Source organism: Larus michahellis, chromosome 11 (genome assembly GCF_964199755.1).
Source record: "Larus michahellis chromosome 11, bLarMic1.1, whole genome shotgun sequence".
Taxonomy (NCBI): domain Eukaryota; kingdom Metazoa; phylum Chordata; class Aves; order Charadriiformes; family Laridae; genus Larus; species Larus michahellis.
In genome coordinates, this window is record NC_133906.1 from 13,606,608 (window position 1) to 13,632,997 (window position 26,390).

The 26,390-nt window shown below is 52.2% G+C and overlaps 1 protein-coding gene across 1 annotated transcript in view; it reads right to left on the reverse strand.

Annotated features, from left to right (window-relative positions):
• Positions 1-22,104, reverse strand: part of LOC141749635 (solute carrier family 22 member 4-like) — a 28,529-nt gene extending 6,425 nt beyond the window's left edge. Inside the window, exons 1-8 of the mRNA XM_074603452.1 lie at positions 21,700-22,104; positions 13,684-13,787; positions 12,317-12,471; positions 7,251-7,422; positions 4,457-4,583; positions 2,310-2,410; positions 1,099-1,313; positions 222-404 (exon numbers count right to left, since the gene is read on the reverse strand). Of these exons, the coding sequence (XP_074459553.1) occupies positions 222-404; positions 1,099-1,313; positions 2,310-2,410; positions 4,457-4,583; positions 7,251-7,422; positions 12,317-12,471; positions 13,684-13,787; positions 21,700-22,104 (1,462 nt within the window). The remainder of the gene's footprint in view (positions 1-221; positions 405-1,098; positions 1,314-2,309; positions 2,411-4,456; positions 4,584-7,250; positions 7,423-12,316; positions 12,472-13,683; positions 13,788-21,699) is intronic.
• Positions 22,105-26,390: the final 4,286 nt, after the last annotated feature.

Genomic DNA, 26,390 nt, shown 5'->3' on the forward strand with positions numbered 1-26,390 from the left:
CCTACCCTCAATGAAGGACAAAAGTGCCTGATTCTTCTGTGAAACCCCAAGACCTCTGCTTCATTTTTACAGCATACGACTAAGAACTCAGACCCAAGGTGAGAGAAGGGACTTAAAAGACAACAAATGATGGGATTTAAAGCTGAGCCCACACTGCAGAAGCTCCAATAACGTCTCCCGGCAGTTGTGTAGTGCAAGGCAAGAAAGGCAAGATATCTCACCCAGGTACACAAAATAAGGAGCAAGGATGCTGCCCAGCCTGGACGCCGTGGACGTGGCTCCGACTGCCATGTTCCGCACTAGCGTCGGGTATAGCTCTACATTGTAGACGTAAAGCATTGAAAATGCAGCTGTGATGCCGAATTTTCCGAGCATCACCAGGCCAACTGACAGGACGTTAAAATCTGGAGGAGAAGAAAAATAAAATCAAGGTGAATAAACAACACCCTGCACTTATTACTTGTATTTCTTTTACATCCCAAAGAACATATCGCTGTTTTTAAAGAACGTATCACTGTTTTTTTCCTAGCTGCGTGTTCTTTTGTTTTTGTTTTTTTTTAATTATACAATGTATTAGCCCCATCCCTAGATGACTTGGCTCCGAACTTCCCACTGAGCATAATGTTGATGCTCAGGTTATTTGTACCTTTCAGATTTTCGTTGTCTCCCAGAAAAACAGCATTCTTGAAATGGAACAAAATTCCAGACATTATACAGCAACAAAGCACAAGCTCAAATCCACCCCTTTTTCACAAAATCCCAGGGAGATTTACACGCAGTGAAACCTGGAAGACTTGCAGGGTTTTTTAGCCTGTATGCACACCCAGATAAATCACAGTACACTTTTGGTTCTCATTTTACAAGCTGGTTCCCCTGGACTATAAAAAGCTCAGTAATTCGAAACAATAAATGAGAGCCGTGCATGACTCAGCATATGCATACGCGTATCAAAAATATAATTCATGCTTGCAAGTGGTCAGCATAAACTTGACCTCAAATTCTAAATTTGATCATGGTTTCCAGTAATTTTACAGAAATACTAGATAGTATCGTAAAATATTTCTAACATTTTATATACTTATGTATTGCATTTTGTACCTGCAGGAACCAGCTGAATGAAGAGCACAACGCCTCCCCCTAAAAACAAGGTGCCAGATACGGAGTAGCGCCGAGGCAAGGAGCGGAGGAGAAGCCAGGCAATCACATATGCTGGAACTTCAACAACGGCCGAGAGGAAACAGTTGATATAGACATTTCCATGCCAGTTTGGAGTGCTGAGGGACAGGCTGAAGTAACCAACAGATGTGAAAAACCTGAGAAAAGCAATAAAACCAAATGATTCCAGAAACACGAGCCTCTGAACGCCTCCAGTGTTGCCTCAGATGTTGTTACAAAAATAGGATGTCGCAATGCATTGCCACAGGCATCGTGGCTTAAGAAAAATAGCGGCAACCCCATCTTTCTAATTCTGTCATCCCTTCCAGGGATCATATCCACAGCGGCTTGAAGAGACCTCTGATTTCTCTGTCCCTCTGTCCTTCCTGCATACACTACACCAAGTAAAAGGCTTTGTGGAAGACGTTCACAAAGGCTTTTCACTGCAATGGACTTGTTAACGGCACAATGAAATAACTCCTGAGAGCCTCCCATGCCAACTACGTTCCTACTTGTAGCCAACTCCAGTGACAGGATCTCCCACCCTCAGCAGTTCCATTACATCTTATTTAATCTTCACGAGAGAGCTGGATGTTCAGGTTTCAAAGCTCAAGAGTGCCCTACTATGGCATGCCAAGTGTGCTAGGCTGTTCCTTTCTGGGGGAAATATGTACAGAAAAAGGTCCTGGTTTGGCTATATGGTATTATTGGGTCCTCATTCCTTGTGGCTGCCCAGGCAGGGACCAGGATCTCACTGAGATGGGCACTGCACAGAAACACAACACAACCGCTGGCCACGGGTCTTGTTCTTGTTACATTACTGAGTTGCTGCCTCTGCTTCAAGAAGGACATTTCTCTTCAAATAGAGATTACCGAGATGGGAGCTTCTTTAAAAATCAAACCCAAGAAGCAACAGAATTCAAAATACACAAGTTGTTACATATAGTTTCCTAACTATTTTACATCTGAGTCAAGGCTCCATACTTGTGTATTAATGCAGTGCAGGTGCAAGGACACTGAGGGCCACGAACTGGCCAAGGACCGTGTGTCGATGGGCTTCGAGGCTGAGACTTATTATCTAAACCTGTGGCATGTGCCCTCAAATCAGAAATTGTTCTATTGCCTGGGTACTTTAGGAATACACATTTCCTTACCACAAAAGTAATGACATAATAGTAATAGTTGCAATGTTTCGGGTTCGAAATAGGTCCAGAAGGATAGCCTTCTGCTGCTGCTGAGGCTTCGAATCCTGCATCTGAAGGAAAAAGGAAAACAAAACCAAAAAAATTCCCACACACCTAAGAGCAAAACAACCTCTGCACACCCACGAGTCTGGGCAGTTAGGAAGTTACCACTACATCGGGGGACAACCAGTCAGCCCAAGGGCCAGTGCTGCACCAGCGAGGGTGGTCCTTAGGTAGAGCTCGTCTCTGCACCCAGCTGAACTCCGCAGTAGTTTCCAGTTTTTTGTTAAAAAAAAAGGTAGCACCGAGACCCTGCAGCACGCTGACTAATTAAAAAGGAATATCAGCTGACAAGAAAGAGGCATTAACACTTCCTTAAGGATCTAACACAGTATTTCCAGGAGTAACCTCATTACCAAAGGCATTTTTCTGCGCACTGGCCACGCAACTCTCTTCTCTCTCTTCTCTTCAACCTTCACAACCGACGTGAAATAAATGCAGAAAATCACCCGGTTTTGCTGCCTGCCTGCCAGTGCCCTGCCAGGGAGGGGGACAGATGCCAGAGCTCGGCGTGGTGGCCAGGGCATATCGCGGGAGCATCCATCACCCCAGATCAGAGACGGAGGGTCAGTTTGAACTCGAAGCAGGAATCCTCTGGGTGGCCCTCTGCCTGCATGGAGAGCCCTCACCGCGGCAAAGCCAGTGCTTGTGGCCAGGCTTCTCCCCAAGAGCGAACCACCCTGGCCCTCCCTATGGGGCTACCCGGGAGATTTCCTTTCCTAGGAAAAGAGGATGGTTTCCGAGGAATGTCTTTCTAGCAATGTTTGAAAAATACTTCCAACGGAGGGCTTAACGTGCAAACATCATCCTCAGGCTTTTGTGGACGGACGCTTTGGCACACAAGATTCCCATGAAGTAAAGGACAGCTGAGCTGCTGCTTGGTCTCAAAAATACGCAGGAGTGATGAAAAGCAAAAGTCACGCGCTGGAGCCTGAAAAAATCATGTTCAGTATGAAAGACATTTGAACTCCGTCTGTGAAGTAAGGAAAGTGCTTTCCCATGGTTTCTGTAGGATGACCTTCCCGTAGCTGGAACATGCACTTCAATTTACACTAGAACATACAGTTGGAAAAGAGATCTTCAGCAGCTCAGCCAAAATGCAAGCATGACATTCAAGAGATGGATCCTGCCCACAGGAGGTGTAGCACCAGCATCTTTCTCCTGCAAGTACTACGAAGGAGCACGCGGTGCTTTGCTTTCTGCTCTGTCAGGAGACATCAGGAGGCACCAAACGCAGGTGCTGGTATAACGCAGTGAAGTCAGACCTGACATACAGACACATGGTCGTTGCTGACGCAAGGCTGGAAGCGTTGCTGGTTTCTTTGCACAAGAAAAATGTTTGTGCCTCTTCAGCAGAAGCTCCGTCTAGGGCAGAGCCACTAGAGGGGGAGATAAGCACAAGCACCAGCTGTCCCCGATGCGGCCATGCTGCACGCCAGCTTGCTTGGGGTGCTGGCTTTGTGTTAGGCTTTCTCCTTTTAACCAATAAACATGAAATACAAGAAAAAAAAAACCAGACCCGAAGAAGAGCTTAATTAATGTTCTTCGCCGCCTTTGCTGCTGTCGTGGTTTTCAAGTGCCCTTGTAGCACTTGGGCGCTTTGGCTGGTTTGTGCAACCTGAGGAGTCCCTCGGGCTCCATGGAGCCCCGGCACACGTGGGTGCCGATTTAGGTTCCCCTACACAGCCCCCCTGTGAAGGGCTGCTCTTAAACTGCAAATTGCTGATACCACACCAGGCTGAAATGGGGACAAACGCGTCTTCCTCGGGTCTTCTCAGTGCCCAGAGGATGGAGCAATCTGGGTCACCCTTGCTCTGAAAACCACAACCGACCACTGCCGAGGCAGAGAATTTTACCGTAAAAAACAAACAAATAAAAACCCCTCTGGCTTCTCCTTTTGAACTCGCTAACCCTGCACTTACCTCACACCAACAGTCACTGCCAGCCTCTCAGAGCTGCTGGTGCAAGCCATTTCCCTGCTGGCATTTCCCAACAAGTCAACTGGCCAAAGGGGGAAACTGCCAGCGAGGTGAAGTACCAGGATGTATGAAACATACCTCCGCGGTGTCGAAAAGCTCAGCTGGGACTGGAACGCCATTTATTTTTGCAGCCTTTCGGATAATAACTTCTGCCTCCTTATATCTTCCCTGGGAGATCAGCCACCGAGGGGATTCAGGAATGATCCTGCAATAAGTTTCAGAATAAATGACTCAATGCTTTCACAAAAGTAAAAAGTTATTAAAACCACATGTATCATTTTTTATGAGTTATGCTCTCATCTCCCAGATTGCTTGCAGCAAGAGACAGTCAGCACAGATGCACGTGGGCAATGTAATTCATGGATTTGTCCCACTGGGATCAGTGGGAAAATTCAAATATATGGGACGTGTTTATTCTCGTGCAGAAGGAGATGCACGCTTGGGCCCTTGTCCTGGGTGGTTGGTTTTTAAGGAATAATTGATGTCCACCAGAAAAAAAACCCTGATGTCACCAGATAGACAGCAAAGATGGGGGTAGCTTAGCCAGTGTTGAGCAAAAATATTCTTAGGAAACTGCACACAATATGGAAACGCTTTAAATATGCACAGGGTATATTTAAAGGCTCTGTGTCATAGGAATCTCATATACAAACCTCATACCACAACTCTGAGGCAGGCTCTCCCAGGCAGAGGACGCTGGCAGTGTCCCCTTGCAGAGCTGATGACATTTTCTAACCAATTCCAGGCACATGTTGAGTGAATTAACACGAAACACAGGACAGAAAATCTCACCTTTCCTTAACTAAATCCTTTGAGCTTAACAGTTGCTACCTTCCTCCCTTTAGCCAGCAGCACTTTTTCCTCTCCTTGGAAAAAAGCAGGTCAGACACTCTATGTCTGATGAACTCCCTAAAAGACTGACCCAAAGCCGTGTCAACGGTTTCGACCATCAGATGATTCATAACAGATCGTTCAAGCACTAACGTGACCTTCTTCGAGGCGAGCTGTCTCCTCTGCTCCTCTTTTCTGGGCAAGCCACGGAACACAAGACTGCAGAGATAATGCTGGGAACCTTCTGGAGAATTTGGAAGAGGAATGAATAAAAAAGCAACTATGGCACGGAGCAGTGGGATGTGTGAGCCCCATCGCCCATGGAAGCAGTGGGTCCGGATGCCCAAACACCAGCTAAAACCAACCTGCCTCAGCAGAGCTTTGCCAGTGCACCTTGTTCACCATCTACCACCACATTGGCCCCAGAATGGAAGTGCCATCCATGGAAATTTTTGTCATGCTTTACAATGTATGCTTTTAAAAAGCATGGAAACTCCCAGCAAATACATTTCAAAGCAGGAGTCTGAAGCCATGCCTTGAGGACAAATTTCATGTGCCTCATAGTGCCTGTTCCATAGCAGGTATCTAAGAGGCTTCCACTCAAAGCCAACCCCCCCAAAGAGCAGCTGCTTGATGCAGAGAAAAATGCCGCTGTGTTGAAGGAGTCTGAAACATTTTGAGTTGAATAAGCAAATTGACCCTTAAACAGAATCAGACTATCTTTAAAATCAGATGATAGCAGAGGTGGAGCTGAAAACCATTTTAAAGGTTTGGTTTGGTTTGATTTAAGACTAAGATAAAAAAAAAACCAAACAAACCAAAACGATCAGCAGAGACTTCTTACAAGACTGAGATCTGCAGGAGGTCTTTTAGACTTCATAGAAGAGTGGGTTTACATCACTTAACTGTTATAAAGACATTAATTTCTTACTTAGAGGTATAACTCATTCAAGATAACAGGAAGAAAGGAGTTCCCCAGATGAGACTAATATGAAAGAAAGGAATTCTTTTTGGTGTAAATTACCCTTATTTTAAGAGCGTGAGTGATACCTTGCCTTTCCCTTCCTATTTTCTAAACATCTGCCTCTTCAGAAAACAGATGACCAAGGCAGCAATAGAACAAGGATATCTGCCCTTCTTTAATGCCTCTATCCAGCTGAAAAGAGCAGGGAATTTTCCTAAACTATTTTTCATTCCGCCAGGGCTGAGCACCCATGGCAAGGAGGGGGTGAACCGATGTGGCCACCAATGCGTTAGAGCAGGGGTGGGTGAGTGCAATGGAAAGACGAAAGAAAACGTGGACTCAGCCACCAAGAAGACAGCGTGGGATGGCTGAGAGGAGCATGGTGAGGAAAAGCCAACCTTTGGCTTAGCCAGAGTTACTATGGGCCGAAGGAGCTCCCAAATTGAAGTCCTGCTCCAGCAGCCAAAGCAAAGCCTGGGAGGACACATGCCTCCCGGCACGCAGAGCCCATGGGACAGGGCTGGCCCAGCAATCTCTGCCGGCAAACGCCTCCGCTTAACAACATGTAGTGCAATGAAGTGCTTAATGACATCGAGTGCCATAAACTGCCAGCTGCTGCGCGCTGAGTGACCGGGCTCAGTCTATCACTGAGATTATAGTACCGACCAGCAGGTCAATCCGCGTTAAAAAAATCACTTCAGGAAAAAAGGAAGGAAGAAAAGTTAGAACAACTCACCCAGTGGTACTACAGGGGTAAAACTAGAGGCGATTAACAGTGTCCAGAGTTAGGAGTCAAACACAGAATTCCCAAGCAGCTCTGGAAAGCCAGTGAAAAAGCGGCTTCAAGTGCAGGGCCAGCACCAGCGCAGCTCTGCAGGTACTTAATTTGACTTAAAACTGGCAAAAAAACCCAAAGAAAAAAAATCCCCCCAACTCCTGCCTCAAGGCAAAGCCTCCTCATGTGGCAAATGGGAAAAAAAAAAAAAAACTAAAGAGGAGAAATGGGATCCCTCCCGCCCCCCAGCACCGGGAGAGGGGAGGTGGGGAGCGTGGCCTCGCGGCGCGGGGGGCACTCACCACCAGAGCGGGATGCAGAACAGCCCCGGGACAGTGAGCGCCAGCAGCAGCATCCGCCAGTCTCTGATGAAGTAAGCAAACAGGGGCAGCAACATGTAGCCAATTGCAAAAAATATGCAAACTCCTAACGTAGAGAATATAATACGAACTGATTTGCCAAGAATTTCTGTTCCTGTTTAAAACAAGGGAGGTTGGATTAGCATTTTAACTCTTTCTATTCAATCACGACTAAATACTTTACTGCATTCACAAAAAAAATAAGCTAAACAATCTTAGAAAAGAGCAGTTTCTTTTATAATACTTAAAGGGACACTTCCAAGGAGTAATGGACCAGGAAATGATGATCATCACAGTGATATGAATCTGGCGGGAGATTCCTCCAGATTTCTGTTGTGCGTCAACCCTGGAGCTGCCATTGAAGCACCATGAGACCAGCACCATCGGGGCTCTTCCAGTGCCCCATCAGTCCAGCAGAGTCTCATGTAAAACTGTTTTCAATGCTAAACATAGCTGTAACAGCAACATCCAGTTTCTCTGTTATTACCATCGGTATTTGCTCACAGGTCTAGCAGAGAATTCAAAGACCCGCGGCTCAGTGAGTTCCCTAATGCAAAAGTTGGCAAAGTAAAAGAGAAACAATTGACAGTGGCCTTTTAAATGAAATCATCTTGTTCACGTCTGCTGGGAGTTTAAGTGTGCTGGAAACAAAAAATTAAGGCCACGGTGTGGAAGCACACAGCGTGTGGTGAACCCTCTGTGGTTTGCTCCAAGGACACCAGGATGAAGGACTCCCAGTCCTGGCTGATGGAGTGCCCAGTCCGGCTCCCACCCGCAGTCAGAGGCACGATGGTACTGGCAGTACCGGGGGGACGGGACCGAGCCTGCTGGTCACCTACTGCAAACAGGCTGAGCTTGGAGTGCAAGGGTTTATGTCACCTTTTTTGTCCTTTGTTTCAGCCTAGGAACATGCACCCGGACAGTTAAAGCAGCTCAGCGGATGGGCAGTCACTTGAATGTATGTTTAAAGCCCAAATACTGCGTGGCACTGCAGTACTTCCTCACGAGCCCTGTACATTCCAGCTGCATTAAAGAGCTCATAACATCCCCTCCGCACGGGAAGGACGGAGCAGAGAGGACTTCAGTTATCCCCATTAGCCTTATCTCCAAAACACTGAGCCCCAGCACTAACCCCACGCAAACTACTGATGAACTGAAAGAGTTGTGAGGAACCGAAGGCGCTTCACTCCTCCCCAGTCCTTTTTCCTGCCTGGCAAATCTGCTTCTGTCCCAGGCAGCGGTCTGTGGGGTGGCAGAGGGTGCCCGCGGTGCCCCACCAGCAACTGCAGAGTCACCTGCGGCACCGCACTGACCCACCCGGCACAGAAAAGCTGCTGGGGTTATCGGGGACCTTCAGATGAGGGAGCCACTTCTGTTTGCTTTGATTAATGCATTGTCCGAGACAGATAAGGGCAGGCACGGGGAACGGCAGACAGACTTCCAGGAGCCTTCCCGACATGCCTGGCTGGGACACAGCCTGCTCCCCCCTTAGCCCACTGGGATTTCAGGTGCTGAGCGCTTCTGGAGGAGAGCAGCTCTGCGGATGGCGGACTGACACGGGTGCTTTGGGATGAAAGGACGTGAATTTACAGTGAGGCGAGAACAAACTTCACATTTATTTTTTGGAATAGAAGGCTGGAATGTTGTAAAAGAAGTTCTTTACAATAAGGGTGGTGAGACACTGGGACAGGTTGCCCAGAGAGGTGGTGGAGGCCCCATCCCTGGAGACATTCAAGGCCAGGCTTGATGAGGCTCTGAGCAACCTGATCTAGTTAAAGATGCCCCTGCTGACTGCAGGGGGGTTGGACTAGATGACCTTTAAAGGTCCCTTCCAACCCAACACATTCCATGATTCTATGATTAATGTCAGACCAGCACATCATGGGCTGTGGGACACAACCGGGGAAGCTGCCATCTTCTAACAACCCTGCTGCTCCAGCACTTGATGAAAGCATCCTACAACTCCTGTGTCACGCGCAGCCTAGTGCCATCCTAATATCTAGGAATAAAAATTGAGACTGTTGTAAGCCTTCAAGAGCACCTAATGCCTTTTCCAATAAAATACCCAGCCATTGCTTAACAAAATCCATGGACACCCTCAGGTCCACCTCACTTCTCGCTGAGCTCTCAGCCCCGGGGCTACAGAGCTCTCCTCTCCATCTGGAGCACCACAAGTTTGACCTGGACTCGATTAAAAAGCAAATAACACTGAGCGAACAGGAGGGTCTCAGGAAATCTGGAGAGTGTATTTTGGTTATGTAGCATGGTATAAATGCCAGCATTTAATATTGCAGAGAAAATGGAAAAAAATACCCAAGACTAAAAAAATAAATCCTATTTGACAGCTTCATGAATTTTCATTTTAGAAACTTAGAGTAACTGAATAAAGTCACAGCAAGAAAGCTGAAAATAAGAACTCCGAGGGACTGAAACGGTGTGTGGGGATAAGTTGTATCATCTTTCTGTACTGACTGCTCCTGTTTAGAGGGGCTCTCCTGAGAGAGGTCTGATACTGGAAACATTGGTTTATACCTATTAAATGTTATGTTATAATTTGTGGCAATCCAAAGCCAATATGAGACGACATGTTTCAACTACAATTATCTTCTCTCCTGCCTCTCCTCCCTCGTTCTGCCAGCCAGGAAAATAACAGTTCTGGGATGCTACCAACATGCCTTCACAAATCTATGTTGTGTTTTAAACTCCCAGAACTTGAACACAACAGTTTTGAGTGCTGAAAACAACCGAGACCTAAAGCTAAGGAAAACAATGCAGAGAGAAATTTCACAGGATGTGGTTGAAAAAAAAAAAAAAAAAAAGAAAGTCTCTACAGAGTTTCACCAGCAGGTTATGGGGAAAACTACTGTCATGAAGGTGGGCAGCCACAGAACCAAGGGCAGGAAGGGGCCGGGTGGCCGAGGATGCTGCAGCAGGGTCTGAGCTGTGCACGGGGAGGGGACACGGGTTCAGATGTTGAAAGCTGGAATGACAGGAGAAACCTGAGCTCAAGTGGCCACTCAAATAAGAAAAACCTCACTTGGGGACAGAGGGTGAGGGCTGCAGCACAGCCAGCGTCAACGAGGACTGTATTCATGCCAGCGTCACTGCTCCTGTCCTGAGCCCCGACTGCCGTTGGATGAAACAATGGAAGCATCTCCAGCACATCCATAATCAGGATGGGCTTTCTTAAGTTCTTTTCTTTTTACGGGTATATTCTCCTATCCAGCACCTCTGTTGCGTGTGGCTCCCTGGAAGCCCCGGGGTTTGCCTTGCAGGGGACAGGGCACTCGTTGGGGCACAGCGACCACGCAGCTACGCGGTGGTGGTGGAGGATGGGGAGGACCATGCTCCATTCTTGCCTCCCTCCTTACTGATGATGACAGCTGATGACTCACTTTAATTAGGAAATCAATGTCTAAGTTATTTTAGATAAATCCTGCCCTTAGTAACAGCCTCAAGGCTGCTGGCGGAACGGCCAGCACAGCAAGTGCCCAAGGCACCCGCTCCTCTGCTGCCAGGGAGACATCACCACTGCAACAACTCCAGAGATAACAGGATGGCGGAAGGGACAACACAACGGGTAAAGTGTCAGCAAACTGCAGCCATGCAATTAAGGCAATCTAACATTGTTTTGGGAGACCCAGTCCCCTCTCTCAGTGGTGGGGACATTTGGCCAGTGGGGTGCTCCGGGCCCCCCCCGCCGCAGCTTTGCCTCTGCTGAGTGCCGCGGCAGCACCCTCATCTGCATCCAGCGCTGCCCCGCTTTCCTGGGGGAGCTGCGGAGCGAAATTCCTGCCTGAGCAGACCCCACAGTTGTGCTACACAAACCCCATGTGCTTCTAAGAGGGTTTTCAGCCAAACCAGCGCTCCTGACCCAGCGCCGGACCTCCCAGCCTTCCCACGACCGGTGGTCGCTCCGGCTCCCTCGCTCCGCACTGGAGTTAACTGCCAGGATGAAGGGAGCAGTGGCAATGGCAACGGCAAGGGATATCCCTGACGTACTTATCCTCCCTCCGCCACTCGCAGCGGTGACCCAGGGCTGCCCGGGGACACGATGCCATATCCCCTCCCAAGCACTGATGTCACATCAGGCTCTTCTGCTCTATTTTCACCCCCTGTCAAAGCCTCACAGGGGTAGGACAGAAGAGCATTTACTATTAGTATACAGTTTTAATTTAGACTAGCTCATCTGCAAATTATAATTGTGACACCATTGGTTTAAAAGCTGACATAAACGCATACGTGCATATTTTAAAGACAGCTCTTGCAAGTGCCAGCTCCCCTCCGAGGTCTTCATCAGTCATCCCAGTAATTTACCCATGCAGTTGCCTTTCCTGAAAACCCCATGACTAGCGGGAGACGCTGCAGGGTCCCCTTCCCCACAGGGTCCCCCCTTCCCTATGGGGTCCCCAGGCAGCGACCACAGCCGTGCAGCCTCCGCGCAGCCGCTGGCACTTTCTTCCTACGCTCCCCATAGAAAAAACAAACTTGGTCTCTAAAGTTAGGGACTTTATCGCCAACCTCGGCACTGGGACCAGTGACTTTACGGCTCATGGGGCTCTGACACCCACCCAGCTCCTCCACTCCGGTCCCCCCATGTTGGCTGTGCCTGGAAAGGCGGGTTTGCTCCAAGGCTTTGCACCCGGGAACGCACCGACCCCTCTGCAACGGGGCGCAGAGGTGGGGAGGGACCCAAATGCCTTCTCTGTGTCAGACCTGCTGCTGCTAATAACAAACCCTGAACGCTGCCTTGAACTTCTTCCCCAGAGAGGGAAATGGATGTTTACTTAGAGTCATCCTGCTCTCTTTTTCTTCTCTAAACCTATAGAAAGTATAGGCTTGAAATATCCGAGAGGAAAAAAAAAAATAATCATGCTGGCCTAAATTAGGAATTGTACCAGTGAGGATATACCACTGTCTAATTAAATGCTGCCCGTTCAGAGTAAAAGAAAAAAAACAAACAACAATACATTAAGGAAGCATTTAACCTAACGCAGACATATTCGTACCCAGTATGAAGGCCACCACGTAGTTAGAGATCTGTCCCATCCCCACTATGAGAAAGAGCACTGTGAACATCTCCCAGCTGGTAGAGAAGATCTGCAGGAAGCTGAAGCCCGTCTGCACAGCCATCGTCAAAAATAGGATATTCTTCCTGCCAAACCTTTTGCAAAAGATAAAGGAGATTATTACTGAAACAGCATTTATTTATGGAGCAGGTCTACGTAAGAGAGCAGGAGGGAGCACACATATCCAGCCTCAAGAGATGCAGCTTAGAACAACCTGAAGTTTCATTCATTTTAAAGAATTTTTGTCATAAGTGATAAAAAAATATAAAGAAGTAAAATTTCCAAACTTCCAAGACCCAGGAAATAAACCAAAGAAGACAAATTAAGAGCAGAAACTTCAGGGAGCCACGAGGCAGGGACTAAAGAGACTGGACAACAGTACACAAGCGAGGGAGACAAGAAGATTGCAAACCACGCAGCCGACAATCAGGAAACGATGGCATTCAGGCTACTGGCATCTATACACTGCAACACCTTTACACTCTGAATCACGGGATTTAGTGATTATCTCGTCTCCTTTTCAAACACTAACACCCACTGACTTCTGCACCGGGGGCAGGAGTCGGGAGATTAAATTCGGATCACATGGAATTTAATGCCGGAGGCTTCAGGATTAAGACTGCCATCGAGTTTTGAAACCCCTCTGCTTAACTCCCAGCGGAGCGCGGCCGCTCGTACGAATTCCTCACTAACAGGCAGCAGCCACAGCCGTACTGGAGACCCCACCGTAATGACATGGAGAAAAAGGCTCAGGGCTCCATAAAGAGGGAAGCAGAGACTCGTGGAAGAAATTCTGCATTCAACACTTGTACGGCCAAAATTTCAATACTGCTGAGATATTATCAAACGTCTGTAATGATTTTTTGATATTTTACATCTACTTAGTTAGATGGTATGACACGACTGCTATCCATTTACGGGTTATCTTTTTTTCTTCCTCTTGGCTATGCTTACCAGCAAACCACCTCTTCTAAGCAGAGCTTCCATTCAAAGGACAAGTTTCTATCCTGCAGCTCTAAGAATGGCCTGCCAGTTAGTGTGTGACAAATAACATCACCTTTTAAACTACTAAAAAGGCCGAATAAAGAAACAAACATGGTATTGAAGTGAAAACCACTACATCAATCTGCAAAGCATCCATGTGGGCTCCTTGCGGAGACCAGCTCTTGGTCTCCTAAAGCATCCAAGAAGCTCTGGGGTAGATCAAGGTTGGGATTTTTATGATCTTTTTGATCAGAACTCAGAGAACTGGACATTTAACTCCCTTAGAGCAGGGCAGACCTGCTGCCACGGCTGGTGTGTGTTACCTGTCCGAGAGCTGCCCTGAGATGAAGGAGCCGATGAGGACCCCCACGTAGAAGAGGGAGGTGGTCAGGGGGGCTTTCCAGTCGTCCTCGCACACCAGGTTCCACTGCAAGAGAAAGGCTCGTGCTCAGACACAGCTGCAACGCCGCGTCCAGCCTCCCCCAAGCACAGGGGTTATTGGCTGGAGACACACACATCTTGCTGTGGAATTTCATTTAGTTTCCCCACACCCGTGTTTCCGCCCATTGCTGGCACCAGCGCTATTTCCACAGTGAAGGTCGCTGCCAGGATGCCCTGCTTAAAGCATAACAAAAAGGGAAAGCATTGCCTTCCCCGGCAAGCCCCATCAGACCAGAGTTCCCCAGAACGCTGGCAGCCATCTTAGGGGACGGCAGAGCCCCCCAAAACACTGGCAGCTGCCTGATGGGACCCCATCACCTCTGAAGTGAGCAATGCCAAACCCGACAGGCAGTCGGTGTGTGCAGCCCAGGGGATGCTCCAGCACGAGCTCCCCACCAGGTGCCCACCAGGCCCCCCGAACACCCAGGACCTGGGTCCCCACCACCTGGGATGCTCCCCACCAGAATAGCAGAGCGATGGAGAAAGCTGAAGGACCACCCCATCCCCAGTTAAGGACAGTTTCCAGTTTACCTGACCTCTGCCAGCACAAAAACTGCTGCATTTCTACAACTTCTGGGTTTGATGAAACATAGGTGGCTGACACTCTGGAGGGCCATGCTGCCATCCAGCGTGACCTAGGCAGGCTGGAGAGGTGGGCAGAGAAGAATCTAATGAGGTTCAACAAAGGACAAGTGTAGGGTCCTGCACCTGGGGAGGAAGAATGTCAGGCACCAGTACAGGTTAGGGGTGAACGTGCTGGAAAGCAGCTCTGAAGAAAAGGATCTGGGGGTCTTGGTAGACAATAAATTATCCATGAGCCAGCAATGTGCCCTTGTTGCCAAGAAGGCCACTGGAATTCTGGGCTGCATAGGGAAGAGTGTGGCCAGCAGGTCAAGGGAGGTCATTCCCCCCCTCTACTCTGCCCCGGTGAGGCCACAACTGGAATACTGTGTCTAATTCTAGGCTCCCCAGTTCAAGAGAGACAGGGAACTACTAGAGAGAGTCCAGCGAAGGGCAACAAAGATGACTGAGGGATTGGAGCATCTCCCTTATGAGGAAAGGCTGAGAGAGCTGGGACTCTTTAGCCTGGAGAAGAGAAGGCTGAGGGGAGACCTTATTAACATTTACAAGTATCTAAAGGGTGGGTTTAAGGAGGATGGAGCCAGACTCTTTTCAGTGGTTCCCAGTAACAGGACGAGGGGTAATGGGCACAAGCTGGAACTCAGGAAGTTCCAAACAAATATGAGAAAAAACTTCTTTACGGTGAGGGTGACAGAGCACTGGAACAGGCTGCCCAGGGAGGGTGTGGAGTCCCCTTCTCTGGAGATTTTCAAGACCCGCCTGGATGCAGTCCTGAGTAATGTGCTCTGGGCAATCCTGCTTTAGCAGGGGAGTTGGACTACATGATCTCTAGAGGTCCCTTCCAACTCTGAAAATTCCATGATTCTGTGATAGGCAAGAAGATGCATGGAATAAAATCTTTTTTCCCGCGCTGATGTGTTTCCAAATTCCTTTTCATCCCCACAACCTGCAGGGCTGACTCACTGCCCATCGCTCAGCCTCGCGACCAGATCCGGCTGGGGCGGGAGGCTTAGGACAGGAGCCAGCATGGAAACTTCCACCTAAAGCCATCTGTAACCCCAGACAAGGTTTAAAAAAAATAATAAATAAAACCAGCGTTATGAGTCTCTGTCCACAGAAGTTACGGCTGAGCATGTTTCTGCCGCGGCTTGCACCCGTCCCGGTGACTAATCTCCTGGCGAAGGGATGTCTGCCAGGAGAGCTTATGGATAGACTTCAAAGATGTCAGTCCCAGATCAGATAATTCTACCACAAAGATAATTAGATCACAGATCAAAGTATAGCATAATTTTAATAATTAGCCATGCTATCAGAGAGTGGTGCCTGCACCAGTGCTCACCCTGTGCCCGGGGATCGGAGGGCCCCGAGCCCAGGCAAAGGCCGGGGTGGTGGAGCAGAACCCCCTGCTCTGGGCTGCTCTGGCTCCTCCGCTCAGCTGCAGGTGACAGCGAGGAGCAATTCTTGCATTACAGAGAGACCCCGGTACCATCTGACAGCACCGTGAGCCCGGCCCAAACCAGATGGCCAGTGAGTCGGTGGTTGGGCTTCACTTCTGCTGCAGAACAAGCAGAACTGAACCCCAAAGCAAGGCGGGGATGTGGTGCGGTTCCATGCAGTTTGCTCCAGGCTATGATTTAGGAAAGCAATGCAATCACTGCCTATTTTCAGGCAGAACGAAGGTACGCTGCCAGCGGCAGGGAGCCGGGTACCCCTGCCCCTCAGCCCAGCCTGCAAAGTAACACCAGCTACGGGGCAAAAAGGGATGAATCGAGTTTAAAACTGCAGCCCATGCCTCTTCCTGCGAAACACAGAGGCTTTAACACGGGAACACGGAGATTTGAGGGCTGAAACGTGTCTCCAATACTTAAATCCGATTAATAACAAAAAGAAACCTATGGCAGTTGTTTCTGTAAGGTATTTTCTGGTCCCTGCTGGGAAGGGAGGCTGGCCAGGTGGGGGCTTATCTTTGCTGGATGTGATGGGGTGGATGGGAGCATGGGGGTCAGTGGGGCTCCGATACGCTCAAGGATGCTAGTCCTGCAAAATATACGCTGGGATCTGTTTCACGTGTCAAAGAAAACTGAGATTTCTGTACAGCAACCTGGTGGACACCAAGCCCCCTATTTAAAAACAAATTAAAATTCAGCTTCAGGAAACACGGCATTAAAAAGAAGAGTTTCTCTACAGAATGCAAGGGGGGAAGAAGGAAAGCTGGCGGAGGAGCAGCCTCTGCGAGCTGTGGCAGCTCCACGCCAGCCCCATGCTACAGAGAGGTTCTGCCGTGTCCTGCTGCACCTCCCTTTCCCCGCTCCAGGAAAGCTGATGGCTAACGAGGTGCCAGAATTTGCAGCCGATACAGACTATTATTAATTATCTGGGAGCTGAGCACCCCGCTCTGGGGCTGCACCCGCTCCTGGACCTTCAGACTTCAGTCCCTTGAGGTTAAGGGTCGGTGTTTTTAAAATGCCTCCACCACGCCAAAGGCACTTTGGCTGCAAAATAAACCCAGCTAAATAATAACTTGCCCGTGAAACTCAATTGCTTCCTGTGTTTCCTCGGTGCCAAATGCCTCCTGCCCAGCTGTTCACCCTACCTTTTCCCATGACATACTGCACAGACAGCAAAAATGCACGATACGGGGTTGAGTCTTCAAAATTTGCAGGATGTGGTAAATGGCACGCAGCAGCCGGATGGCTGGAGAGCGGTCACTGTCTATAGGAACTCGCTGTATTTGACCAGAAAACACACAAACTCATGAAATCCAGCCGACTCCAAGTATAGCTGAAGCTGCCGAGTGAAAACACCACGCCGCCTATTCTAGATCCCACATCACACACATCATGCAGGACCCAGGGATGATCTATAGGCCCCACTCCATAGGTACACCCCATCTTCTCCCGAAATTCCAGCCTCCCCGCCCCAAAGACGCCCACCCTGACGGAGGCTCATGCCCCAGCACTGCATAGGGATCCAGCGTGTGTCGACATGGTAAGATTTCGCTCGGGCTTGAGTTTGGAGGGCTTTAAGGTATTCGCTGCATGCTGACTCCTCGCAAGCTGTACTTGGGAAATAATGAAATTTAGCTTAATTGGCCTCTTCCTCAGAGCCTGCCTCCATCATAGCCAGCACCGAGCACACCACGGGCACAGCCCGGCCACAGCTAAACTACCTACAGCAACTTCCAAACTGTCCGTACTGGACTAATTATTCATTAACCAGAAAATAAGTCATTCTGTAATGTCCCTGACTAAGCATACTGGAGAGCAAAGTTCATGTAAGCTTCCAAGCAAGTGATCTGAACGCTAGGAGTAAGAGCTGCTCAAGAAGAACACTGTTAAATCACTTTAGTACCATCAAATCCCTCTGACCTTTACCCATAAGCTCGCAGCTACTGGAGGAGCCAATTCTGCCGGGTGCTGCGGGTGGGAATGCTATGGATGGACAAGCTTTCCAGAAAACTGAAACTGCTGGAGAAGGTGCCCTGGCTGCCTGAACCAACCCTGCTGCCTGCGTTCTCAATCAGAAATCACTAATTAACCATCCGGAGTATCAGCCCGTTCACATCAGAGATGCAGAGCCTCGTGTAAATGGCCGAGGCTGTAAACCAGGGAACATCTGACCTTGTTTCCAAGAGTAAATCTGAAGATGAAGAGCTCAAGAGATACTAAAAAACCTCCGTGGGTTGCCCGACGGCAGTAGCAAGGTGAGCTGCACCGTGGGCACCACGTTCAGCAATGAGACCGGCTCCGCTCAGTGCACAAGTGACAAGCGCACACACCTCCATGCCCAAGCACAGGGCGGGCTACCAGGGTTGGGTAGGGCTGCTCACTGGAAAAAGCCATAAGGGAACACAAAAATCCTTCGGATGCCTTCAAACCACAGCAATTCCCATCTAGCTTCTCACCTCTGCCAGGCCCAAAAGTTTCTGGTTTCTGCCTTGCCTGATAAGTCAGGGGCAGGGCTGGGACAGGGGGGCTGAGGAGCCACAGCAAAAGCCGCCGGCACTCGCTCTGCCCTTCACAGGGGTCTTGCGAGGGGCCGGGGGGACGTGCCATGCCCTGGCAGTGGCCAGAAGCCCAGCAAGGGTGTCCCTGGGGAGCGGTGCTGGGAGACAACCCGGCTCAAGGGAATTAACAGGATGCTCACACCTCGCTCCGGAGAGCAAAACTGGTGCTGGAACCTCTAATTACAGTCAGATCTCAGCGCCGTTATCTGGAATTAAAGCAGAAGTAGGTTAAGTTCCAGACAAACAAACCCAATAATAGAAATATGTATGTTAATGTTTAAATGAATTCCAAAGCACAGCTGGTAGAAAGCGGGAGGGTGGTGAGAAAGGAACGGCCCCGCTTTGGGGCCAGGACCTGCTAGATGGGCTCAAGCCCTCTTGTGCAAGCACAGGTGGCACCAACGGGACGCAGCGGCCACCCAATTAGGTGGAAAACAGGGATTTTATGTCAGGACACCTGTAGAAGCTGCAGCAGCCAGGGAGCTGCTCAGGAGGTGGGGGGGGGTTGGCTGGGCCAAGGGGTTCCTGTGCCCTGGAGCCCACCGAGGCGCCCAGTTGAGCCATGCAGAGCAAAAGGGAACGTTGCAGCCCTCTCATCTCAGCCGTGGGATCACCCCCAACCCCCACCGGCTCCCCACTTCCACTGACAGACTCATTCCTATCACCCCAGCCTGACGATCTCCTTCTTCACCCGTGCTGTGGACACACTGGCTTCTCCGTCATCACCTGCGTTTTAAGCCCAAGGAGAAGACTGAGTCTGGGACCCGCTGTTCCCGGGGTTCAGCACGTCCCCGCAGCCCACGGCACACCGGTGCTGAGCTGGCATCCCCCAGCCTGTTCCTGTCAAGCAGCAGTAATTACAGGATTTGATGCAACTGCACAAATCAAAACCTCCAGCGCTTAATCCTGTACCATCAAGTTTTGCTCCTCAATTGGGTTCTTGAACTGAAGAGGTTTTTTCACTGAGCTTTCCCGATGGCGTGCCCTGGCTTGTCTTTCCTAATACAGAGAAAAGTGTTGGGTACAAAATTAATCATCTCACGTTTAACCGAACTGCTGCTTTTCAGCGTTTCATCAGCGCCTGTTTTCCTTGTTTCAAAACCAAAATTCTGTATTTTTTCCAAATGTCCATGACAATTTTAAAACAAAACAAGTGTCCTTTTTTCCCCATCTGGCGTACAGATGGGAACCTGGCACTTGGTTTCCATCTCTGAACGTGCTGTTGCCTCTCTGGTGTGCCCCGGGCCTCGTGGCAAACCCCACCACTGCATCCCATCCCAGTCCGGCACAGGACGCACTGGTTTGGCATCTGCCAACACAAGCTGTTTGCTGGTCATTAAGGAGGAATAACATTTCTCCTTGTTTTGCTTCATTTATTGTCTCCCTTAGAGCAATTGCTAACTCCAAACCCCAGATTACGATTCCATGGCTGCCCTGGAATAACCTCCCTCCCTCCAGCAGTGAGGCCTGCTGCACAGCCTGTACGGGGGCTACCAGCCACCCACCACACGGCCATGCCAGCCCCCGGGTTATATCTGCATGCAGCACGTGGGCTGCAGCCGCGCTGCTGCTCACCCAAAGCTGGGAGTAGGACCAGCTTCCCAATCACCCCCGCCTTCATCTGGTGTTGCGAGAGATTCCTGGCGACCGAGCACGACCGCCAGCACAAATGGCAAGAGACATGCACGCACAGGCATCATGCGGGCCGGCGGCTTTGCTTTGGGCATGTAAGAAGTAGCTGGTGTCCCTCGCCCACACCCTGCCCCCCCCAAGCCTGGAGCCATTCCCTGCTCACCTCCGCCCCGCACGCTTCAGCGAGGCTGAGCCCGTGTCTGCACAGCCCTGGCACAGACCCTGGCCATGCCCGGGGCACAGAACCTGACCGTGTTCCCGGGGCACGGACTCACAGCCACGTGCCTCTCGGTCGGGACCTTTCCTGGCTGTGCCCCCATGCAACGTTTTTTGCTGGCAGATGTTGCTGCTGAGTCACAGGGACTCAGGACAAGGGCCACACACTCCCTGCCGTGCCCCCCCCTCCAACGTGAACCATTGGCATCCCTCAGCTACCCGGGACATGCTGCTCGGCCAAACGGTGCCCGTCAACTGCCAAACACCCACGCTGGATGGAATAAGGATGAGCCTGTTATTCCTTAACCCCTCTCACACAACACAAAAGAGCAGCAGCAGCAGCCCCACAGCTTCAGGGGAATCGCGTTTCCATCTCTACCAGAGCTCCGTGCTCCCCGCCAGCGGGGGCAGACAGACAGCGTGTCCCTGCTGCAGCATCACGGCACAGACAGAAAACCCAAACAAGTGCTTACACGACCTGTCACCGTCGACGTTCCCACAATACACTCTGTACAAACGACGCCACTGTACAGTGTTGAAAACCCAGCCGCAGCTCGGCCACAGCCTGGGGCCAGGCTCAGGCAGGAGCCTGTCACAGCACACCGGTGGCCATGCACCGCGAGCAGCCACCACGGCACCTACCTTGCACCAGGTCACCTAACCCAGTGACAATGGCCACCAAAGACACCGGTGGCAGCACTGGCACTGGGTGCTGGGGCCAGCAAGGGCCCACCGCTGCTCTAGAGCCAGCCAGACTGTCTGTGTGGTTACCAAAAAGCGTCCATGTCCCCATCCAGAGAGACTGGGAACAGGGATTCCATCAGATGGAAAGTTTACCAGGACAGTCAGTGCGCCAGCAGAAGGAAACTACTGTGCTTGTATTTTCAGCCTTTGCCTCCTCCTCCCCAGAAAAACCCTCCCTAAACAAAACAGGTTGATGTTTCAATGGAAAATACAGTGAGGGAACACGGATGGGCAGCCCTTCTGGGGCCATTCACTCCACATATCCCCCAGTCTCTCTGGAGCATCGTGCCCACCTACACCCCTTCCCTGCTGGCTGCTGCTCCCTCATCATCCCCACCCAAGGCACAACAAACCCCCAAAGCCCAGCACAGCCTCCCGGCAGCTGCGCACCTGGGTGTCGCTGCCCAGCTTTCCTGGAGCCCTTTGAGGGACTGGAAGGGGCTCCAAGGTCTCCCCGGAGCCTTCTCTTCTCCAGGCTGAACCCCCCCAGCTCTCTCAGCCTGTCCTCACAGCAGAGGGGCTCCAGCCCTCCCAGCATCTCCGGGGCCTGCTCTGGCCCCGCTCCAACAGCTCCGTGTCCTTCTGCTGTTGGTGCCCCAGAGCTGGAGGCAGCACTGCAGGGGGGTCTCCCCAGAGCGGAGCAGAGGGGCAGAATCCCCTCCCTCGACCACCCCCCTCCGGGACAACCCCTCTCCCGCCGGCCCCCGCCGCCCCGCACCTGGGTGACGATGGTGGAGCGATAGACGTCGCGGCTGTACTCCCAGCCGTCCAGGCACGGCTCCTGCTCCAGCGACGCCAGCTCCACGTCGAAGCCGGGCCGCAGCCCCAGCGCCGAGAAATTGGCCAGCGCGGCCAGGCGGTACCGGCGGCAGCGGCTCGGCGCCGCCTGCCCGTCCCGCAGCTCCAGCGGGATGCTGGCGTTGCGCCACTCGCCGCTCAGGTTGGCCCCGCGGGGCACGGCGCAGCGGTGCTCGGGGGTGCCGGCCAGGAAGACGGCCGACATCCCGTTGAAGCCGTTGGGGACGATGCTGGCGCTGAGGAGGAAGAAGACGAGGCGCTGGAAGCGGCCCCACTCGCCCAGGAAGGCGGTGGCCGCGTCGTAGTCCCGCATAGCGCGCTTCATTCCGCCGCTCGGCGCGCGCCCGCGGAAGCCCCCGCGCGCCGGCCACGCCCCGCCCCGCCCCGGCCCCGCCCCGTTCCCGTTGTTGCCGGGGGGGATGCTCCCGGTCCTCCCTCCCCTCGCCCCGCAGCATCCACCCGCAGCCGCCGCCCGTGGGGAAGCGGCTCCCGGTGGGGTCGCCCCGGAGCCGGGCGGTGGCTCCGCCGCCCCCAGTCGTCCCCCCCCTCCGAGCCCGGCATCCGACCCCCGCCGGAGCCCAAGCGCGGCTCCCCCCTGTAACGCTGCTGCAAGATGGACGAACACCACCGCACAAGGCGCTCAAAGCTCGGAGTCGCGATAATCGTTAATAGATCGGAAACTGGGGCGGTTATCGGGCAAGGCAGGGGCTGGGGGGGCTGCTGCGGGGGTGGGGGCACAGCCGGAGGGCAGCGGGGTGTCTGCCCCCGGAGCTCCCCCGCAGCAGTGATGTGATGTGAGCCCCCCCCCGGCACTGGCACAGGGGAAAAATAAGCACCAGACGCAGCTTCAGAAATCAAATGCTCCCAGCCCCCCCCCCCGACCCGTCCCTCTCTGCAGCCCGCGGCTTTTCCCAGCAGTGTTGGCTCCGCGCAGCAGCCAAGGTCAGGGGAGGCTGCTCTGAAGAAGCCCGTACCAGCTCCGGCCTCGGGAGAGGAGCTTTTTATATTCCGGTTTTCCTATCTGTTAACGATTATTGCTTTACATGTGACTCTTGGCTTTGCCCGGAGTCAGATGCGCAGATAGCTGGGAAAGTCATTTCAGAAATCTGAGCAATGCTGTCATCTTCTGAAATGAGTCAAGGGGCACTCAGAAACGCGGCAGGGTTTCAAATGTGCACTGTGCTTGAATTGTTTGGGTGATACAGTGATCCCGGGGGGGCATAGCAAGGTGCTCGCCCAGGGCTGAGGGTGCCTGTGCCGGTGGCCGGCAAGGGCAGGCCGGGATAGCACCTCTCCAGCAGAGATGATCAGAGGGTGACGTGGAAGGTGGAGGCAGAGATGGGGCACGATGGCTGCGGCAGTGCCCAGGGAGGAGAAGCAGATGGCAGCATTTATCCAGGCCAGGCAGAACCCGCTGCTGCTCGGGATGAGGGATGGAGAGCCGATGTCATGCAGAAAATGGGGAAGGTTTAGATCCCTCCTGCTCGGAGAGAGGCTGGAGGTGGCATTTCCACGCCAGGCCTGGGCCACCCCACAGACGAAGGTGTCCCCAGTGATAAGAGTGGAGCCGGAGCCGGGGTGGGGGCTGATTGGGGCAGATCAGGGGCTGGCAGGCGGCTGTGGCCTGCCCTGCCCTGCCCCGGGGCTCCGCAAGAACCGCGGTAAAAACAGGCCACGCATGCCTGCTCCTACGAGGAAACAAGGAATTGGGAATGTATTGTCTTAAGCATTAACATTAATGCAATCTTAATAATTATTCAGTCATCAGTAATTGTTTACAGAGGAATAATTTGCAGTGCTCGTAAATAACTGTGGTTATGCTGCAAATTTAGCGTGTTAAAAGTAAGCGGTAGGCATGTATGACGTACTCAGGTTTACCTGGTTTGCAGGTGCATCCTTAATGTATTATAAATTCCATGTGTTCAACAGGAAAACACCATGGGGTTTTCTCTTAGATTGTGAATGTACATAAATGAGTAGTTATAGAAACACCTTGTGTTCTGGCCGGCTCTGCCCCAGCACTGCTGGCTGCTGCATACCATCAAGTGAGCCCAGGGCGATGCCGCTCTCCTGCCAGCCTTCGCTGGGTGCTCCCCAGACTGCAAACCCCACTTAGGAGCCGACAGCAGGGATGCTTCGAGCCAGGCACGGAGATGATGGAATTAGTGGCCAGTAAATGGCTGGAGCGGCCATGGAGCAAATTGGCTGCGGAGGAAGGTCGAGTCCCAGTTCTCCCAAATGACCCCTCTGAAAGTGGCCAGTGCGTTTCACCGCCGCCTTCTCGAGCACACTGTCGACTGTCAGAGGAAGAGCAGCGTCTGGGAAACGAGGTCGGGGAGATTCCAGTAAAGTGAAATGAGATGCTGAGGAGCTGGCGGAGCAAAGGAGGAGCACCTCCGTCACGGGAGGAGAAGGAGAGAATCTTCGAATAGCTGAGAAACCGCCACTTGGGCAAATACTTTGTTCTTGTGCAAACGGATTTTCCAACATGGACCAAACCGGTCCGGCAGGGGTCGGCTGGGGCAGCGGCACCGACGGGCTGCAGTGATGCTGCAAGTGGCCATGGAGCAGCCCAGCTCCTGCTCGTGTGCGGTCACATCACACTCACCCTGTGATACGGCCACCAGCATGGATGTCACCAGAAGCCCTGGTCTGCTCCAGGATGGGGTGGTTGTTGCCCACAGTGGCTCCGCTCTTCCTCTTCTATTTGGGCAAGGCCCCTCTCCAGGCATCCTCTGCTGTGGTGGGACTACCGTGTCACCCTCCCAGTCGCCATCTTGAGAGCTGGGAATTAACAAAACACGTGGTAATTTAGACTTTTGTAGTTCTGTGCTGTTTGCGTAGCACTCGGACCATGTGGAAGCTTGCTTATTGATGGGCGAAGCAGAATTCATTTTGTAAGTGTGTGTGCTGAGTCCGCAGAGTGTCCCCTGAGGGGGTCCTTGTGCCACCCGGCGAGAGCGTGGCACAGCCGTGCTCTGCCCAAAGCCCCATTTTCCCCCCACCTGCCCGCTCTCCACCCTGCAGCGGCTGGAGCCGGTGATCGTGTCCTTTAGGGTCACATCCCACCAGGCTGACGGCATCTGGGAAAAAGTTATTTTCGGCAACTCTTGGAAAGGCTCTTGACTCATTTCAGCCCCGCTGCTCTCCCAGCAATGCCGTGCATGTACCCATGGGGCAGTGCTGAGCATTGCCCGCTGCAAGGCTCACTTGAAACCGTATTAATTTACGGGATGTAGAGCTTTTAGGGGCGGTTGTGGCCATCGCTTCCCAGCTGCTGGCAGTGGTGTGTGAACTTTTCCCCTCCTGAGCAGAGCTGGGCAGACAAGCACTTAGCGCCATTATTTTTCAGGCAATTTGCGGTAGAATTTCAGGCAATTCAGATATTTGTGGTAGAAATCCCATAAAAGAGATGGAGCCAGGGTGCCTGCCTGTAGCACATGTGTGAGGATTTGGGATAAAAAAGCCCAAATGCACCTGCTTAAGTAGCGTCAGCTTTCCCAGGACCATCCACCACTCACCAAGGACTTAATTAATTTTACCTGGTGCAATGTCACTCCAATCAAGGTAAAATGCACCAGTTTGGCCCTGCTGGCTAACAGGGCACCAGCACTGGCTTCCAGCGCAGCCCTGCAGCAGGAGTGGATGCACTGAGGTGCCCTGCAGAGCCCTGCGCCGCGGAGCAGCACCCGCACCCTGTGGCAGCACCACCCCGTCCTGCTCCCTGGCCCCTCAGCCTTTGGGTCAGGGCACAGAGATGTGGGTCAGGGCAAGGAAAAGCTCTGGCATCAGAGCAAGGAAAAGCAACGGGTCTTGCCAGAGAAGGGCCGAGATGTCTGACGGCACCCAAGCGCCCAGGGGACAGGCTCAAACCCATCGCTGCGCCTTCACCCGCCTCCCCCGGAGCATCTTTGCCGGAGGTTTCCAGAGGCGCTGCCCCCCGGGATGGATTTGGCTGATCCCACCCGGGACCCACCCCCACAACGCCGGCAATCCTCACAGCGCGGTTCTTTTCCTACCCAGCCTGAAACCGCGGGATATTCCCGTTTCCAGCACTAGGTGGTGCCGGAGACAGGCGCAGCGCCCGCGGGGCCGGGCTGAGGCTGGGCTTGTCCCCATGGCCCTGCACCCCGGGCACCCCCTGTGTCCCAATCCACCCCCTGTACCCCCATTATGTGGCAACCCCCAGCACAAATGTGGGCTGGGGAATGAAGGGATGGAGAGGGGCCCTGAGGAGAAGGACTTGGGGGTGTTGGTGCATGAGAAGCCCCACATGAGCCGGCAACATGCACTGGCAGCCCAGAAACCCCCCGCAGCCTGGGCTCCATCCCCAGCAGCGTGGGCAGCAGGGCGAGGGGGGGATTCTGCCCCTCTGCTCCGCTCTGGGGAGACCCCCCTGCAGTGCTGCCTCCAGCTCTGGGGCACCAACAGCAGAAGGACACGGAGCTGTTGGAGCGGGGCCAGAGGAGGCCCCGGAGATGCTGGGAGGGCTGGAGCCCCTCTGCTGTGAGGACAGGCTGAGAGAGCTGGGGGGGTTCAGCCTGGAGAAGAGAAGGCTCCGGGGAGACCTTGGAGCCCCTTCCAGTCCCTCAAGGGGCTCCAGGAAAGCTG